Source organism: Bos javanicus, chromosome 21 (genome assembly GCF_032452875.1).
Source record: "Bos javanicus breed banteng chromosome 21, ARS-OSU_banteng_1.0, whole genome shotgun sequence".
In the NCBI taxonomy this organism is placed as follows: Eukaryota; Metazoa; Chordata; class Mammalia; order Artiodactyla; family Bovidae; genus Bos; species Bos javanicus.
The window spans coordinates 57,053,757-57,071,108 of NC_083888.1; the positions used below are offsets into that span (position 1 = coordinate 57,053,757).

The following is a 17,352-nucleotide window of genomic DNA, read 5'->3' on the forward strand; positions in this document are numbered from 1 at the left end:
GCCCAGTAATTCAGGACAGTCAGGTGAGGGCTGGGAAAGCACCGCAGGCCCGAGCCAGGAGGAGGCAGTCAGGAAGGGCAGGGATGACAGGCCCACGGACGAGAGGAGATAGATGTGAGAACTGGTCTCTCTGATGTGGAGCCAGGCCTGGGCATCAAGAGGGCACTGCCTGTCCTGACCTTGATTCTCCTGCTCCCGCTGTCCACTTATAATGTCCCGTCCACTGGCCTGGCCAGGAAGGGCTTCAGTGTCCAGTCACTGCACCCCACATGCCTCCCCCAGGCGGGGCTCCATCCTCACCTTGCTCTCTTCAGGAGGCGTGCTTCCTGGCATGACCCCCAAGACCCTCCTCAGTTCAGTTCAGTTCAGTCGCTCAGTCGTGTCCGACTCTTTGCAACCCCATGAATCGCAGCACGCCAGGCCTCCCTGTCCATCACCAACTCCCGGAGTTCACTCAGACTCACGTCCATCGAGTCAGTGATGCCATCCAGCCATCTCATCCTCTGTCGTCCCCTTCTCCTCCTGCCCTCAATCCCTCCCAGCATCAGAGTCTTTTCCAATGAGTCAACTCTTACACTCAGGAACCATTCCCTGCTCTGACACAGCACGTCTGTCCCCTAGCACCTACTTCCAGTTCACTCTGCATTCCCTTTACCGAAGGTGACTCAGCTCTGCCTGTAGCCCAAGGGCCCCTGGAGGCACAGGGGCCTGGATTTGAGCGGGGATTTGTGTCAGGCTTCAAAAGGCTGGAAATACCTGGACGATGGTGACATCATCACGCCTCTTCAGACCCATCCATAGCCCCAGGTGAGATGAGACTGAAATAATACGTTTTAAGACAGTAAAGTTCCAGCTGCGTGCCCTGGGGATATGGGGACTGGGGAGCTTGACTCATGGGAACCACATGGAAATCTGCCAGGGCTTTGGGCTGGATTCCAGGAGAGGCCTACGCTTGTCCATAGAGCCTCTCGCAGGTCACGGTTATACACAGTGGTGGGCAGGGTGCCTGGGTCCCGACCCTGGCCCTACTCTCTCTCCCTGGGCTAGCCGCCTCTTTGCGCCTCTGTTTCCATATCTCCAAGAACGGGGTGGGAGGGGGGTGAATAACATCGGTACCTACTCCCCAGGCTGCTGATGAAGATGTGAGGACCAGCTGAGTCACCGTGAGCGGCTGTGCAGGGAGAAGCGCCACGTAACGCTTGACTGCCGTGAGTCGGCGTTGGGTCCCCTCCTCCCTGGGCACTGAGGTCCAGCCTGGGCATCCCTCTGAAGCCACCATGGGGTCGAGGGCCCCTCTGGAGCGAGGGCTGTCTCAGGTGCCGCTTGCGGTACCCCCTCTGGGAAAAGGGAGGAGGGAGGCCCTGTCCACTGCTCGGGCCCCGAGGGGCTCAGACAGAGCGGGAGGGTGAGCGAGGCTCACGGGCAGCCCTGCAAGGGAGCTGGGTCCCGAGGCAGCCTGGGGCGAGCCTTCCCCAGGCACAACTGGGCACTGCTCACTGTCCAGTTCACCCGGCTTGTCTGAGGAGAAGAAGGGCCTGACACCTCGGAAGGTCACGTGAGGACAGTGCATGTGAGGAAGGGCCCAGGCTCCGTCCACTCGGGCCCCTGGTCACGCAGACCAGGCAGTGACCCGGGGGCCTCAGGGCCCGGAACCAGCTCCGACGGTGCCCCTGCCCAGAGCCCTGTGAGGGGAGGCAGAGAGAAGCGGCACGTCCCAGGTGTAGACAGGCTCACACTGTCTCCCTGCCACCTACACAGGGCAGGGGGCAAGGGGATGAGAGGCAGCCCAGCAGGACTGCTGTGTGGGGGGCCCGCCTGGGGCTGCCTGAGGCACCAGGACGGCTGGAAACGCCGAGGCTGCGTGAAGGTGGAGGGGACCGTGAGAAGGAACGTGGGGGCCTGTATTCTCTGAGAGCGCCCCCTGCTGACAGCTGGAAGGGACACCACACCTCAGTCCTGCAGCCGCAAGGAGCTGGGTGCTCACCGCCAAGAAGCGCAAGCCCAGGCACGGGTTCCTCCACAGGGTGTTTGGATGAGAACACAGCCCTGCTGACACCTTGATTCCCACCTGTGACTTCCTGAGACCAGAGACCAACCATGCCAGGTAGAATTCTCACCTACCAAGCTGTGAGATAACAAGCGGCAGGCCGGGGGCAGGCGGGGGTGAAGCTACCGAAAGCCACTCGGCTTGTAGCAACCAGTCATGCAGCAACAGGAAACTCATAGGCTTGGTCACTAAGAGTTTTCAAAGAGGGACCCTCACTGTGCTATTTGGAGACACTAAGTGGTAGGGTGGGGGCATTTCAGCAGTGGCTACAGTCCCTACCCTGCTCCCGGGAGGCTTCTGAAGGGCCTCCTTAGGCCCAGCTGCAGCTGCCACCTCCCTGCTAGCAGCCTGATCCTTGGTTCACCAGCTACAGGCTTGCTGTGGGCAACCAGCTTGAAATTATTGGAGGGGGTGGCTTCTGGGTACAGACAGAGGGGAACAAAGGCCACAGGTCTGACAGGCCCTGTCTGACATGGTCCTGGTCAGCTGGACAAGCAGTCTCCCTCCCGTCTGACTCAGCTAATGACCTGTTTCATCCTGAGGGGACACAGTGCTACTTGTGCTGGGCATGCTCGAGGCCAGGATCGAGGAAGGCAGACACGGGCTGGCAGAGACAGGGACATTCCTGAGTCCCGTTCCAGCTTATGGAAACGGCTGCTGGAAACGCGGATTAACTCTGTGGCAGCTGTTTGCACTGATTTATGGCCCCTTCCGGACCCAAAGGCTTGCTGCCCCACTCAGCTCTGACTCCCAAAACGCAGCAGCCTTTTTCATTTTCAAAACGTTTTGAAAAATATTTGAAGTGCTCTCTCTGGCCATACACATTCTAAAAGCAGAATAGAAAATGTTAGCTTGGCCCAGTGCAAAGATGAAGCTGCCAGCAACGAAACAGTCCATATTTTAAAACAATGACTCATGGGACTTCCCCAGTGGTCCACTAGTTAAGGCTTTGCCTTCCAATGCAGGAGGTGCGGGTTCAATCCTTAGTTGGGGAGTTAAGATCTCACATACCTCCTGGCCGAAAAACCATAAAATAACACAGAAGCAACATGTAACAAATTCAATAAAGACTTTATATATGGTCCACATTAAAAAAATCTTCAAGAAAAAATGAGACAATATCCTTAATCCCAAAAGTGGCTCTAACCGATGAATAAGAAAAAGACCACCAACCCAAGAGAAAAATGGGCAACATGAAAAGATTCATACTCAGAAGAAACGCAAAGGGTGAACAGACACATGAAGAAATGTGCAATCTTGTCAATAACAGAAAAAATGTAAATGAAAGTCAGACAGTTATCATTTCTCCAGCAGCTATGTACAATGGGGTGAAAAATTTGTTCAAACATTTTGGAGAACAATCCAGCAATATCCACAAGGTGAGAGATGTTTACCGTAGTCTTTGGGAAATTCCACTTCTAGGGATTAATTTTACAGAACTCTGCAGAGACCTGTGTTGACTGCAGCTCAGTCGGTGAGAAGAAAAAATCCAAATCAAACTGGAATGACTCATTGAGGTCAATATAATTGAATAAACTACGCTTTTTTTTTTCCCCATTCACGTGCTGAAATATGATGTTGCCATCAAAAAGGGCAGATCAGACCTACTCCTCTTCATCTTTGAGGGCTGACATGAAAAGAAGCCAAGACATATATTCTTGGAGAAAAAGCAAGTTATATGAGAACACAAGTAATAGATGCTGTTTCTTTTTTTTTAAGCACACATGTATTTGCACATGTATGAGAAGGGCCTGGAAGGATTGATTCCATACTTAAGATGGGCGGCCTCTGGGAAGAAAGGAGGGGGATCAACAGGTGTGAGAATTACCGACAATCAGGGACCTGCCTGCTGACAGAGGGGACTCAGGACCAGTTACTGTGCAGGCCTCGGGGAGAGCGGCCTTCCAGTCCAGCAATTCGTGGGGTGTGCTGGGTGGGGCAGGCCTCTTCTCAGAAGCACGACAAAAACAAGGAGGGGGACCCATAACCCATGAGGTGGAAAGGGCTAAACACTGGAGGTGTGGCTCCCCCAGAAAGAACCCTGGACTGAGCTAGAGGTTCCCTCGCACCAGACCCCAGTCTTGCAGGGTGGGCAGGCCGACACCTGGGGGGCAGGGCAGGTAGCTGTCTCAGGGGTCAGCTCCTCACAAGCCCACTCGCAAGGTGTTGTGTGAAGCATTTTCCTGGTGGGTTCATCCAAACTCCAGCCTCCTGCACAAGAGCAGGGCTGGAAGCTGACCCTGACTCAGGAGCAATGGTGTTCAGGGCTGCACCGCTCTCCTCTTCATCCTCCAAGACTCCAGGCCCTCCTACTAACCACCAGCTCTACCACGTGCCTCCCAGCCAGGCCCCGGGCGCGCTGTGGGACCAAGGAGAGGAGCTGAGAGCACCTGGGCTCCAGCTCCGGGCTGGGCCCCCTGCAGCGGGCAGGGAGGGCCAGGCCTTCCCCACGGCCCCCGCCAACCCCGACTTGAAGGGAAGGCAACCAACCCCCTCATGACAGATGAGCAGACGACTCAGAGAGGCCCAGTGACTGCCCAGGCCACACGGGCAGGGCTGAGATTTGAGCCCAGGCTTGTCAGTGCCAAACCCTGTTCTTCTCCACTAACATGTGTCACTAACCTCAAAAAGGACAGGACTTTCGTTTCCTCAATAAACTGTATGAGGCAGAGACTCCATGACCGAAGCAGGGACCCTGTCTGGACAATGCCATTGCCTGGACACCAGGGGGTGCCTGGGAGCAGGGCCAGAGCCCCGAGCTCATCCAGCGTGTCCTCGGCACAAGTGCAGGTGAAGAGAGGCGGTCCACGCAGGGGCCAGGAGCTGGATTCAGGAACCACTGGCCAAGATGATACCCCGAGGGTGTGGGTTCAGATTCCAGCTCTGCATGCAGCAGCTCTGTGTCCTTAGCCAATTAGACTCAAGGGACACTAGTAACCTCACTGCTCTGGGGGGTAACCGTAGTGCCTTTCTCACAGGGGTCATCGTGAGGATTAAATTAACTAATACAGTGCCTGGCACGCAGCCGGTGCTGCCAAGGTCAGCTACCCGAGCACTGACAAAGCGGCCCCAGAGGAACAGGGACCTGCAAGCTGCACAACACAGGGGTTGCAGGCAGACCCGGGGCCTGGGCCTTGACTCCAAGGCCTCTCTCGCTGTCTCCTCTCCCACCAACAGCCCTGTGCAGCTCCCCAAGGGCAGACAGCCAGCCCCCACCCCTGAGTGAGAGCCCCCCGGCTCGACCACACACACCCACCCGAGGCAGCTGCTCTGTGGGGATCATTTTTCCCAGGCTCTTCGGCAAGTTACTTTCTCTTTGCTTGGTGTCTAGATTATTCCAATTTAACCCAGCCCCCAGCTGGCCTCCAAGATGAGTCCTGATTAAATTCCCACAAAACCCACAGGCAGAGACACTCGATCTGCAGAGGGCACCCCCCTTTCCTGGGGAGGCCCAGCATCAGATGGCCAACTATTACCCCCCAGAGTATGCGTGTGGGGGAGCTGCCGGGGGAGCTGCCTTGAGCCCACAGCCATCTCGGAAGGGCCTCTGCGCCCTCCACTAGGTGATCTGAGACCCTCTACCACCTGCTGACCCCAGGGCCAAGGACACACACCCACATCATCCAGTCACAGCCCAGCTTTCTCAGCCATTGCTCCAGCCAGTTTAGGAGCTGGCAAGAGCCTCGCCTGGGATTGTGTGGCCTGGGGCTGCAGGGCCAGGCCTTGGGCTCTGGACTTCTGCCTCAAAACCCCAGCCCTGGGCAGCAAAGCAGGTGCTTGTGAGAGACGAGGCCTGCAGATGCATGTCTAGCAATCTTGGCTGGTGACGCAGCCTCCCCATCTCCCCTCAGGCCTGCAGCAGGCAATGTTTAACCTCCAGGAAGCTCCTGTCCTTGGCTTGAACTGGATCCAAGTTCAAGGCCATCTGTGCCTCTGGTAAAGGGTGTGGGTGCAGCCCCGCCCAGAAGGCATCATCCATGTGGGAAACCTGTGGCCTAAGAACCCTGGGGTGGGTCCCTCTGTAAGCCTACAGACCTCATGCTATATGTTAGCTGGGCACATGGTTGCCCAGAATAAAGACCACAGTCCCCAGTTCCTTCGCACCTCAGTAGGTAACTCAGTTTTGGCCACTGAGATGTGAACAGAGCATCACCATAGCTTCTGGAACTTTTCCTTAAAAGATACCCAGAGCTGTTTCCCTTTGCTTCCTCTTTCTCAGTCCTTCTCTATCCTAACGTCTAGATTGTGGGTGTGGCTGGTGGAGTTTCAGCACCACCCTGGACCAGGAGGGGCCACACCAGAAGAACAAGGAGCTGGGGAAACTTCGGCTTTTACGTGAGAGAGAAATGAAGCCCGTCTCATTTAATCCACCCTCCCCCAGGTCTCTACTGTGACACCAACTGTCTGTGGTTTGGGACACACAGGTCTGAGGCAGGAAGGAGCCGGCCTCCCCCAGCAAGCTCTGAATTAGAAATGATGAACTCTAGGAGCATGGAACTGAGATGGTGCTGACCACGCCGAGGTCCTCAGACAGGTGAGGCTGGGAGCTCCCCACAGCTCATGCTCTGCATGGAGATGGATGGCCGCCTCAGTCCAAGGGCTCTGCCTGCTCTCCCCAGGGGACCCTCCCCACGTGTCACAGCCCACCCGGCCACCCCCACTGCAAAGCAGGGGGCCTTGGTCCCTCCCTGCAGCGCCTCCTCCATACCGCCCTGTCTTCTGTGCAGCCATCCGGGATCTCTGAGGACAGGGAAAGCCACCTTGGCACAGGGGGGTGGTGACAACTCCCAGAAGCCTCTGCCAAGCCCCTTCTCCCAACACAAAAGCGGTGTCATTTGGACGGCTGCAATTGAGGAACTTAGAGGGTAATTACGGCCCTTTACTGCAGGGCTTCCAGGAGTAGCGGGAGCGGGTGGGGGCGGCTGGGGATGCACTTCCCAGAGAAGGTGCTCTGCATCTCACAGACGCAGCCTCGCCTTGGAGGATGGGATGTGGGAGCCAGCAGTGAACTGCCCCGGGTGGGCAGGAAAAGGCTCCAGGAAGCCCCAGCCACTGCCTGCCCTCCTGGAAGAACACCAGCCTGGCTCGGTGCACACGATAAGGAAAACCCCGGGCACAGCGGTCACGGCCCACCCACACAATTCCTGCTGGCCCAGGACCAAGCCAGTCTTGAGACTTGGGTCAACAAGTTCTCACTGGGCCCTCTAGTGGGACACCCCCGCGCTGACCTCTCTTGTGTTTGAGCTGAGTGGGGTCTGTCCTGTGTCCCCACTGGGGGCCAGTCACCCGCCCCTTACACCTGTGGGGGTCACCCTCTGCAACAGGATACAGGTGATGGCCATCAAGATCCATCCCCAGGCCGTGTCTGCACTGCCTGTCTAACATGCATCCTCGTCTCACTTACTAGCTCACATACCTTCAAAGGCTGCTCATGAATGGGGTCCCCCACTGCCCGAGGTGTTCTGAGTCCCCCCACCCCTGACCGGTGGTCCATAAGTTGACACAAATACCCCCACTTCATCTCCCTCCCTGCTTCACTCCCACCTCTGCCCTGTCTGGGAGGCCCAGGCTTTCACCCCCTCAATACTTGCCCTCCCGAGAGTTAGTCCTGCTTCCTGTGCACCCTGCAGTCTCACCCCCAAACTCACGTGCTCACACACTAGATCTGGGCTCACCTTTGACCCCCAGCCCTATTTCTCTGCTCATAAAAACAAAGACAGACTCTTAAGAGCCAATCCAGTCAGCTCAGCCCTTTCCAGTGTAACAGGAGCAGGAAGAGTGGACCCCACTGCTGGGTGACCCCATGGGCTAAGGCCCAAGCTAAGAGCACTGCAGACATCACCCCAGGTACCCTGACCCTGGGCCCTGTGGATAAACCACTTTTTATCCATCTTACAGAAAACGGACAAGGTCAGAGCAAGTGACTTGGCCAAGACCACAAGGCAGCAAGATTTGTAACCAATCTTAGTCTGTCCCCCCCTCAAAGTCTGGGCATTTTGCTCTAAAAAAGCCCTCTCAGCGGTAGCCTCCCTAATCCCATCAGAAAGCATCACTCTTCTCATGGACGTGTTGCCTCTGCTGACCTGCAACTCTGCCCATTAACTGGGGCTTCTCATCTTCTACGGTCATCTCCTGGCCCTTCACAAATAGTTGGCATCCGACGCACACTCTTCCTAGGAAGAGGCAAATTTCCTTTCTAGAAGCATTGTTTGGCCAAAACATCACTATGGATCTTCCTTCTCCTCTAGGAGTACTGGTTGGATCCAGGGAAGGAATGCAAAGAGAACAGAAATTGACACGGTCACTGATCACTCCAGACCCAAGGATGGAAGGACGCTAGCATGCTGAAGAAGCCTGCCTGCTTTGGGCCATCTAGGAAGCCACGTCCTCTATGTTGTTATTCAGTTGCCCAGCCATGCCCGACTCTTCACGACCCCATGGACTGCAGCAACGCCAGGTCGCCCTGTCCCTCACCGTCTCCCGGAGTTTGCCCAAGCTCATGCCCATGCCCTGTGCTTCCTGGCAAAGGCCAACCACCCAGAGCAAGGGGCCTTAAGACCTCTTCCAGGATGGCCAGGTCCAGCACCCAGCTCTTGCGCAGAGCAGAGAACCAAGCAGGCATTGATTCCCCTGGCCAGGGTCCACGACTGTACCCATGCCAGGGGCTTACTAGATCCAGGGCCCTCTGACTACAGACATGGAAGTCAAGCTTAGGTGTTAGGAGTCGGGGAGCCTGAGGGGGAGAGGCCTGGCTAGATTCTGACTGGGCGGTTTCCAGGCTGTGTGATGCTGGTACATCAGCGAACCTTTCAGGACCTCCTCTGCCACACAAGGAGGATGACCTGGCCCACCCTGATGAGCACCAGCAGGGAGAAGGTAAGAGGAAGGCTAAGCCCAGTGCTGGGCACGCAGGACATACCCAAAAACGCTGCTCCTCTCTGCCATGCTGGTCCTGTAAGCCAAGGCACCCAGCATCACGTGAACACACACTTGGGCCCAAGTCACCACCCTGGTCAGGGTTCAAGGCAGCCCCCGAGGCCACACACACGGGACCGAGATAGCAGGAACGGGGGCTGCCTGTCCCTCCTCAGAGATGAACCCTCACCCAGCCCCAGGGCCCAGGAAAAGCACTTAAAACAAAAAAAATTTTTTTTTAAGAACTCTATGCAGGGACTGTGTAGACAGGTGGAGAATTAAGAGCTTACTGAGCGTGAATCTTTCTGAAACGCCCTTCTCACATAAACAGACACCTTGGGAAGGCGGTCTGACATCTCTGGTGCTGCCCTGCCCGGGAACGCGGGGAGCGTGAGTCCTCTGGGGCAGGAGCCGGCAGCTGGCAGGAGACACTCCCGCGGCTAAGTGGGAGGTGCCGGCCTGCAAGAATAACACGTACCCCTGTGAGGTCCAGCCGCCACATGACATATCTCCACGAGTTTGATTAAAGGCCTCTAATTTCTCTGTTTGTCTCTTTTGCCCAGTTACATAACTCCCCTTGCCTGCCTGCCGCTGAGCTGTTCACACACTTCTGCTCTCTAACCACTGTGTTATCTGGATATTTCATCACATGCATGGGTTTAAGACAACAAAACAAATCTGTCTTGATGTGGCTGGAGCTACTCCTCCAAAAAGCACCCTGGGGCTTTCATTACCTAACTCTGCCAGTCACGGAGGGAGAAGGAAAGGCCCTCCCCAGAATGTACAACTGCTTCCTGTGTCAAAGTGCTTAAAACGACCAGACCCCATCTCTCACCCAAGCAAGGACCGCCTTATGTCCACGAGGTGGGCCGACTGCCATCGGGGCCGAGCCACTGGAGTCCGTACCTTTCATGTAGGCCTCGATCTTCCGGATGAGCTCATAGGACTTGGACCGGTCAAGCAGGGTCCTGATGGCAGGAAGAGGGTCCAGGACAATGGTCTCCGGGTGGGCATCAATGTATTCCTGGAAGGAAAACACACTTCTTCTGGTTAGAGAAGGGAGACTGATGCTGCAACGGGGCTGACAAGCAAGATTTCATCCCGTGTGCCCTCCCCGCATCCATCCCTCTGTGCTCCGTCCTCCCACCAGGCCTGACTTCTGGCTGGGGCATCACCTGGTCTCAGGACACAGGCTCCACTTAGCCCCACTGGGATCACATGACTTTGATTAGACCAATCAGCGTTTTCCACCTCCTGGGGCTGCTGTCTCAGGAGAGGACATGTGACCAGAGTCCATCCAATCAGAGGTAGGCTCAGCACTTTTGTGGGAATGCTGGGACACTCTCCCTCTTGGAGGACAAGAGGAAGCTGGGAGACTGGGCAGCTGGGAGCAGTCATCCTAAGATCTAAAGGAGACAGGCATGATGGAGCCAAGCTCAAAACAGAGCCCAAACTGAGAAACCAGAGGTGAGAAAAGGAGAACCACTGGGTTCTGATCAGCTGGTTCAACTTCTGGATAGAGCCTCACCGGAAACCAGACCTGCTCCCAGGGTGGGTTACGCTCAGTGAGAGCGGCCAGGACCCTGCCCTGAAGGCTTCTGAGGCAGGGCTGGGGAGAGTGGGATGCCAGGATTCTGTAGGTCTGTGAGAAGGTGATGAAACACGTGACATAGGCCAGCCACCTGACCCTCGGGTGCCCACTCCAACAAGTGCTTATTAATACCCAATGGCACCCCACTCCAGTACTCTTGCCTGGAAAATCCCATGGACGGAGGAACCTGGTGGGCTGCAGTCCATGGGGTCGCTAAGAGTCGCACCTGACTGAGTGACTTCACTTTCACTTTTCACTTTCATGCATTGGAGAAGGAAATGGCAACCCACTCCAGTGTTCTTGCCTGGAGAATCCCAGGGACAGGGGAGCCTGTTGGGCTGCCGTCTATGGGGTCGCACAGAGTCGGACACGACTGAAGCGACTTAGCAGCAGCAGCAGCTTCACAGTAGACCATGGACAGGTAAGCAGAACTGTGATAAGATTAGTCTTTACAGTCTTCTTGGGGAAATAACATTAAGGCACATTAAGAACAAAAAACCATTATCTGAAACAGGAATTCAACAAAAGACACAGGAAGATGTTTCCAGGAAAAAAAACACAGGATCGTGGCCCTGCCATGGGGCACCTCTATGACTCGAGGAGCCCCAAGTCAGTGGGGGAGAGCAGCTTGTCAGGCAGACAAAGTAGAAGAGACCATCCCTCTGGCCCTAAAACTCTATGATGCTAAAGACAAAAGTGAGGGACGCTGGCATTACAGGAGATGGGCTCAGAGAGGAGGCTGGCTGTAAGGAAGGCCATTCACCAGCTGTTGTTACTGTGGGTTGACTGTGCACGCCCACCCCCAGATCTGTTCAAGTCCTAACCCCTGGTCCCTGTGAACTTGACCATGTTTGGAGAGAACGTCTTTGGAGATGGAATCAAGTCAATGAGAGTGAAAGTGAAAGTCGCTCAGTCATGTCCTACTCTGCGACCCCATGGAATTCTCAGACCAGAATACTGGAGTGGGTAGCCTTTCCCGTCTCCCGGGGATCTTCCCAAACCAGGGATCGAACCCAGGTCTCCTGCATTGTAGGCGGCTTCTTTACCAGCTGAGCCACAAGGGAATCAAGTTAATGTGAGGTCATATTGGATTCAGATAGACCCTCATCCATCAACTGGTATCTTCAAGAGGAGGAAAATGGGCACCAAAGACACACAGGGAGAGGGCTGTGTGAAGACAGAGACTCTGAGTGAGGTCAGCTGCAAGGCAAGGATGGCCACAGCCACCACGACCCTCCCGCTCAGACCTTCAGAAGGAACCAACCCCATAGACACCCTGACTTCAGACTTTCAGTCTCCTCAACTGAGAGAATAACCTTCTGTGTTTTAGGCCACTTGGTCTATAGTACTTTGTTGTGGGAGCCCCAGGGAATAAACACACCAGCTTAATTCACCCTCCCCTCCAACTCCACAAGCTCCCTCTGTGAGGTCAGCAGAGGCCAGGGGGAAAAGCCATAATGCTTCTTTTCTAGCAAACCTTATCAGCAAAAAGAATGTGCCATTGGGATTATTCTTTTTTTTTTTTTTTTTCCCCAGTGAACCTATTTTGGTTCCTAGGAATCATTTTTAAGAGCTCTCAACACAAAAGCCAGAGATTCATATCTCCCTCTCTGAAATCTGCTCCTGCCTGGTGTTCCATACCAGAGTATCTGGTGATGGGTTCATTGGTGTCTTTGAATTTTTTATTTTTAAATGTCTCTGCTCCCGAGGGGTGGCCAGTACAACACACATCTGAGGAGGCCGTCTTCCCGTCCTCACACCTGTGAAGTCCACGGCGCCTATACGCTCTCGCCCCGAGAAGGTCCTCTCCAGCACACGTCTGCAGACCCAAGTACAGAAGAGAAGCTGCCTTCATGCCTCTTCTTCCTGAGAGCCTGGCCCGCTGCCCGGCTCACACAGATGGGCCAGCACTGGTAAGGCAGAGGCCACATCTGGACCCAGAGGGGACGGGGGACGAGCTCAGAGGTGTCCTTCAGGAAGGTCTATCCAGGGCTGTCCTCAGGCCAAGGAGCCATTCTCTCTCCTATGGCCGCAGCCTCACCTGTGCACCGGTACCTCTCTGCTGCCAGATCCCCAGAGGCAACTCCCACCATCGGCATGGTTCCTTCCCCAGAGTGTGTCCCTCAGAACTAGGCCTATACTGACACCAGGGCCTGTCACTCGGGAGACACCAAGACTGACATACATGATACAATCAGACCATGTCCTCATGTTAAAAGGTCATCCACTCAAGTAAAGCAACTACATAGACTCCAATACAAATTAATTATAAAAAATAAATAAAAGTGAAATGCTGACATTTTTAAAAAAAAATAAAGTTTGAAGGGTGAAATCTAAGAGAATAACGTAGGTAAACTTCGAGAGATTACTTGGAATTAGATTATGATGAACTTTATGATCAGGGCTTCCCAGGCGGCGCTAGCGGTAAAGAACCTGCCTGCCAATGCAAGGGGACATAAGAGATGCTGGTTCAATCCCTGGGTCCGGAAGATCCCCTAGAGGAGGGCATGGCAACCCACTCCAGTGTTCTTGTCTGGAGAATCCCACGGACAGAGGAGCCTGGAGGGCTACGTTCCCTAGGGTCACAAAGAGTCAGACACGACTGAAGCGACTTAACAGGCACACACACGAACTTCATGATTCAATTAAAGCAGACTAAACTCTACACTAAGGATTAAAGAAAAAGAAAAGGTTATCCACTCAACAAACTTCGCATCACCCACAGCGGCATCCTGTCCTGCAAACAATGGACAAATGACAGCCTTCGAGGGTTTCCCCTACTCGATCTGGCTGACGTATTCACGTTCTGAGTTACAAACGAAAAGTTCGTGATGCCCTCACCACCACTGCCCACCTCCCCATCCCTGAGCCCGCAGGGAGAAGCCTGGCACAGAGGGAAGAGCGAGGGACCGAGAAACCCCCGCCCCCGGTTGCCGTCATCTCCCACTGTCACCCTGGACGAGCCACTTGGCATCTCTCGTCTCGATTTCCTTATCTGTGACTTGTGAGTCTAAGCTGGAGAAGCCTAGGAGCGGTGTTTATGCGGCATGCTTCAAGGCCACACATGAGGCTGCTCTGCAACAAGCCGGGCAGCCACGTGGTAGAGACACAGCAGGTAACGACAGGGACACGCACGCTCCCTGCCTTCCTCCAAAGGGGAGGCAGCATCGGAGACGTCGCTTCCGCTTCTCCCCCAGCCACCAAGGGCCAGTAAACCATGACCCCTCTCCCCTCAAATATCCCCACTGCACTACCGAGAAGACTTGTCCACACAGTTGCCAGATAACACAAAGCTTGTTCTGGTCCCACTTTTGTTCATTTAGGGCAGTGGCCTCTATAGAGAGAACTCGGGCTCATTAAGATGTGAACTGAAGCCAAAGATGCTAGAAGAAACCAAAGTGGGAAATATCTGACAAGCAGGCGCCAACAAGCTTTGGACCCGGGATGAAAGCATCAGGATTAAGAGAAGAATTATTCCTGAACACAATCTCTTTCAGGACAAAGAAGGAGTTTTTTCCAATCACCCCACTATCCACAAGCGGATTTTCTTCCAAGCCTTTCAGCTTATCTATTGTATCGCGGGCCTCATGCATTTTTCACAAGTCTCTTAGAATTACCAAACACACTGCTGGAAGGGTGAGTGCTCCGTATCATTTTATCAGCACTTGGAGGAATAAAGGCCCAAACCATCTCCATGGCAAATGGTAAACACATTTCTGTTAGAAGGCCTGTCTCGAACACCTAGAAAGGCATTCTGGAAGTTAACTAGGGGGAGCCTGGCTTTGAGAAGCCAAGGCAAAAGAAATGCAGAAATACACAGCCTGGGGTCAGCAGGGCCGGGGGAGGTTTAGATAATACTGACAAAGGGGCACAGACCAGCCAGATGCCCCCAAGGCCCAAGGGGTTGTGAAGCTGAGAGGGGGACCTGGCCCTCTGCTGGGCCGGGGCGGAGGCAGGCTGGGGTCGAGCTTTCCCCGCAGGGAATCTGAGCCGAATGAGAGGACTGAGATGAGCACAGGAGATCCTGTTTCCTCCGCATTTACAGCCCTGAAAGGAGCAGGACTGCAACACGAGGATTTGCTCTCCTCTGAAGACAAAATGCAGGTGGGAGTCCTGAGGTCAAATCCCGCCTCTGGTCACTCTATGTCCGTGAAGAAGAACCTGGAATTAAATCTCTGATGTTCCCTTTCCTGTGGGTAAATGTACATTGTGAATAAAACCTGTCTCAGGAAACTGCGTGGACAGCGAGGAGATGACAGATATGAAAAGGGTATGGGGAGTTCCCTGGGGTCTAATCGTTCACTGCCGTGGCCAGGTTCGGTCCCTGGTGGGGGAACTGCGATCCCGCAAGCTACACGGTGCAACCAAAATAAATAAAAATTCAAAAAAAAAAGAAAGAGTTGGTAGATAGAAAATGAAAAGGAGGCCCATGACTCTGAGGCATTGAGACTCTTAGGGCCCAACCTGACAGGAGGCCTCTGAGACTGCTGTGCCCTGCCCCGTCCAGCAGACTGACGGCCCAGGCCAGCGCTGCACTTGGGGGTGAGCACCTGGGCTGCCCCAGGCTGGCCCATGGACCCTCGGGGCACGACACAATCCCCCGCCCACGGCAGCCACCCTCCAGGGCAGCTCGGGTCCTGACGGAGCCCAGCTGCCTGCTCCTCACAGGGCAGCAGGCGAGGCGCCCAGGACCCGCCCCCTGGATCCTCAGGAGGTAACAGGGCTCTGGCCCACTTCTCCCAAACGCCACAGGTCTCTTTAGAGAGTGGCAGCACAGGGAACTGGGGCTTCCCTGGAGCCTCGGATGGTAAAGAATCTGCCTGCAATGCAGGAGACCCAGGTTTGATCCCTGGATCAGGAAGATCCCCTGAAGAAGGGAATGGCAACTCACACCAGTATTCCTGCCTGGAGGATCCCATGGACAGAGGAGCCTGGCAGGCTAGAGGAGCCTGGCAGGCTAGAGTCCATGGGGATGCAAAGAATCAGACACAACTGAAGAGACTTAGCAGCAGGGTCACAGGGAACTATATTCAATATCCTGTGATAAGCCATAATGGAAAAAAATATTTTAAAAGAATATATATATATATGTATAACATCATACACATATGCTCTACATTGTGCTGTAGAGCAGAAATCAACACATTATAAATCAACTTTAGTTCAGTGAAAAAAAGAGAAAGTGGTGACTCATATTTCAGAGATGTGTACTAAAACAATTTACAGATTAAACACAATGTCTGGGATTTGCTTCACGATGACCAGGTGCGGGGGGTGGGGGAGGGAAGGAGGTGAGACACAGGTTAGAGCGGAGCGCCCACAAGCTGCTGGCCGCTGAAGCCAGTGATGGACGGGGGAGGACACTGCCACAGCCTCTCAAGCATTCTTAAATTTTCCAAAACAAAATGTTTAGGGGTGGGGAGGGAGACGGGAGGGAGGCTCAAGGGGGAGGGGACGTGTGTACACGTGGCTGATTCATATTGAGGTATGGCAGAAACCAGCACAATACTGTAAAGCAATTATCCTCCAATTAAAAATAAATCAACTTGAAAAAAAGGAAAAAAAAAAGTTTGGGGGGAAATGGGGAGGAGTGGGGGAAGTAATGAAATCCTCCATCTTCAACTCCCCATCCCCACAACTGTGCCAGAAATGAGTTCAAACAGCAACACAAACTTTCAGGAAAGAGCAGGAGGCAGGCACCCAGATGGGAAACACAATGAGAGACGACAGGGTAAAGATGATAATCAATAAAATAATTGATCATAATTCGAAATACTAGCAGCTCCTATTTGCCCAGGACTGGCTACATGCAGGCCACTGGATACAGGGGTTCACAAGTATCATTTCTTTACATAAAAATCCTATCAGGTAAGAGCTAAAACTATAAATCTCTTTGAAGAACACATCTGTGTAAATCTTCGAGACCTTGGATCAGACAATGGTTTCTGAGATATGATACGAAAAGTACAGGCAAAAAAAACCCCACAAAAACTAAACTGGACATCATCCACATCAGGAGCTTGTGTCCAGGATGCGACCTGCCTCGGACCTGGTGCTCTGCAGCGAGGGAGGGCCCAGGCATGGCCTCACCTCATCACGTTCAGGACCCAGGAAGGGGAAGCCTGTCCACTGGGCTGTGTCCTCCAACCCCAACAGGAGAACTGGGGATTCAGACGTGATGGACAGGTGGAAATCTACGCCTCTGAGGGCTAGGGGAGCTGGGATGGAGGAAGCACCACCGCACAGCAAGCTGGGCATCTCGGCTCTTCCCTAGGCCTCAGCTTCCTTCTCTCAAGCAAAGGTCACTGCTGGGAAGAGGTTACACGTGTTAAGAGCTGAAGCTGCCAGACTTGGCACAGTCCTGCCTTCCCCACTTGCGAGGCTGGGCTTCCGTAAGCCTCGGTCCTCACCTGTGCACAGCTGAGTTGGGCAGGTCTAGAACAGCAAACACACCGAAGCCTGGGGCCGGCGAAGGAGAGGAGCATGGAGAGGCTGGGAGTTGCCCTGACCTCCCACGAACAAGCGGTCTCCTTGCTGGGTCTCCAGGTGGCCGGCTGTTTGAAAGACGGTTTCCTGGGCAGTCACATCCAGCAGACACTGAGGCAAGCCCCACAGTGGGAGGGGCCGGAGGCCCTGTCCTTGGGGTGCTCTCAACCTCCACGGAGGCTGGACAGAGGACAGCACGTGGATGCTAGCAGGGGAGCACGTGCAGGGCTAGGTGAGCTAAGTGCCCGCTCCCCCACCAAGCACTCTGCATGTTAACCTGCAGCCTGGAGGGAGAGGCAGAGGAGCTTTTCAG

At 54.4% G+C, this 17,352-nt stretch overlaps 1 protein-coding gene across 2 annotated transcripts in view; it reads right to left on the reverse strand.

The window, feature by feature from the left end:
* ITPK1 (inositol-tetrakisphosphate 1-kinase) overlaps positions 1–17,352 on the reverse strand; it is a 161,531-nt gene that overhangs the window by 32,210 nt on the left and 111,969 nt on the right. For both annotated transcript variants that reach the window (XM_061395143.1, XM_061395142.1), the window contains exon 4: positions 9,869–9,986. In XM_061395143.1, the coding sequence (XP_061251127.1) occupies positions 9,869–9,986 (118 nt within the window). The remainder of the gene's footprint in view (positions 1–9,868; positions 9,987–17,352) is intronic.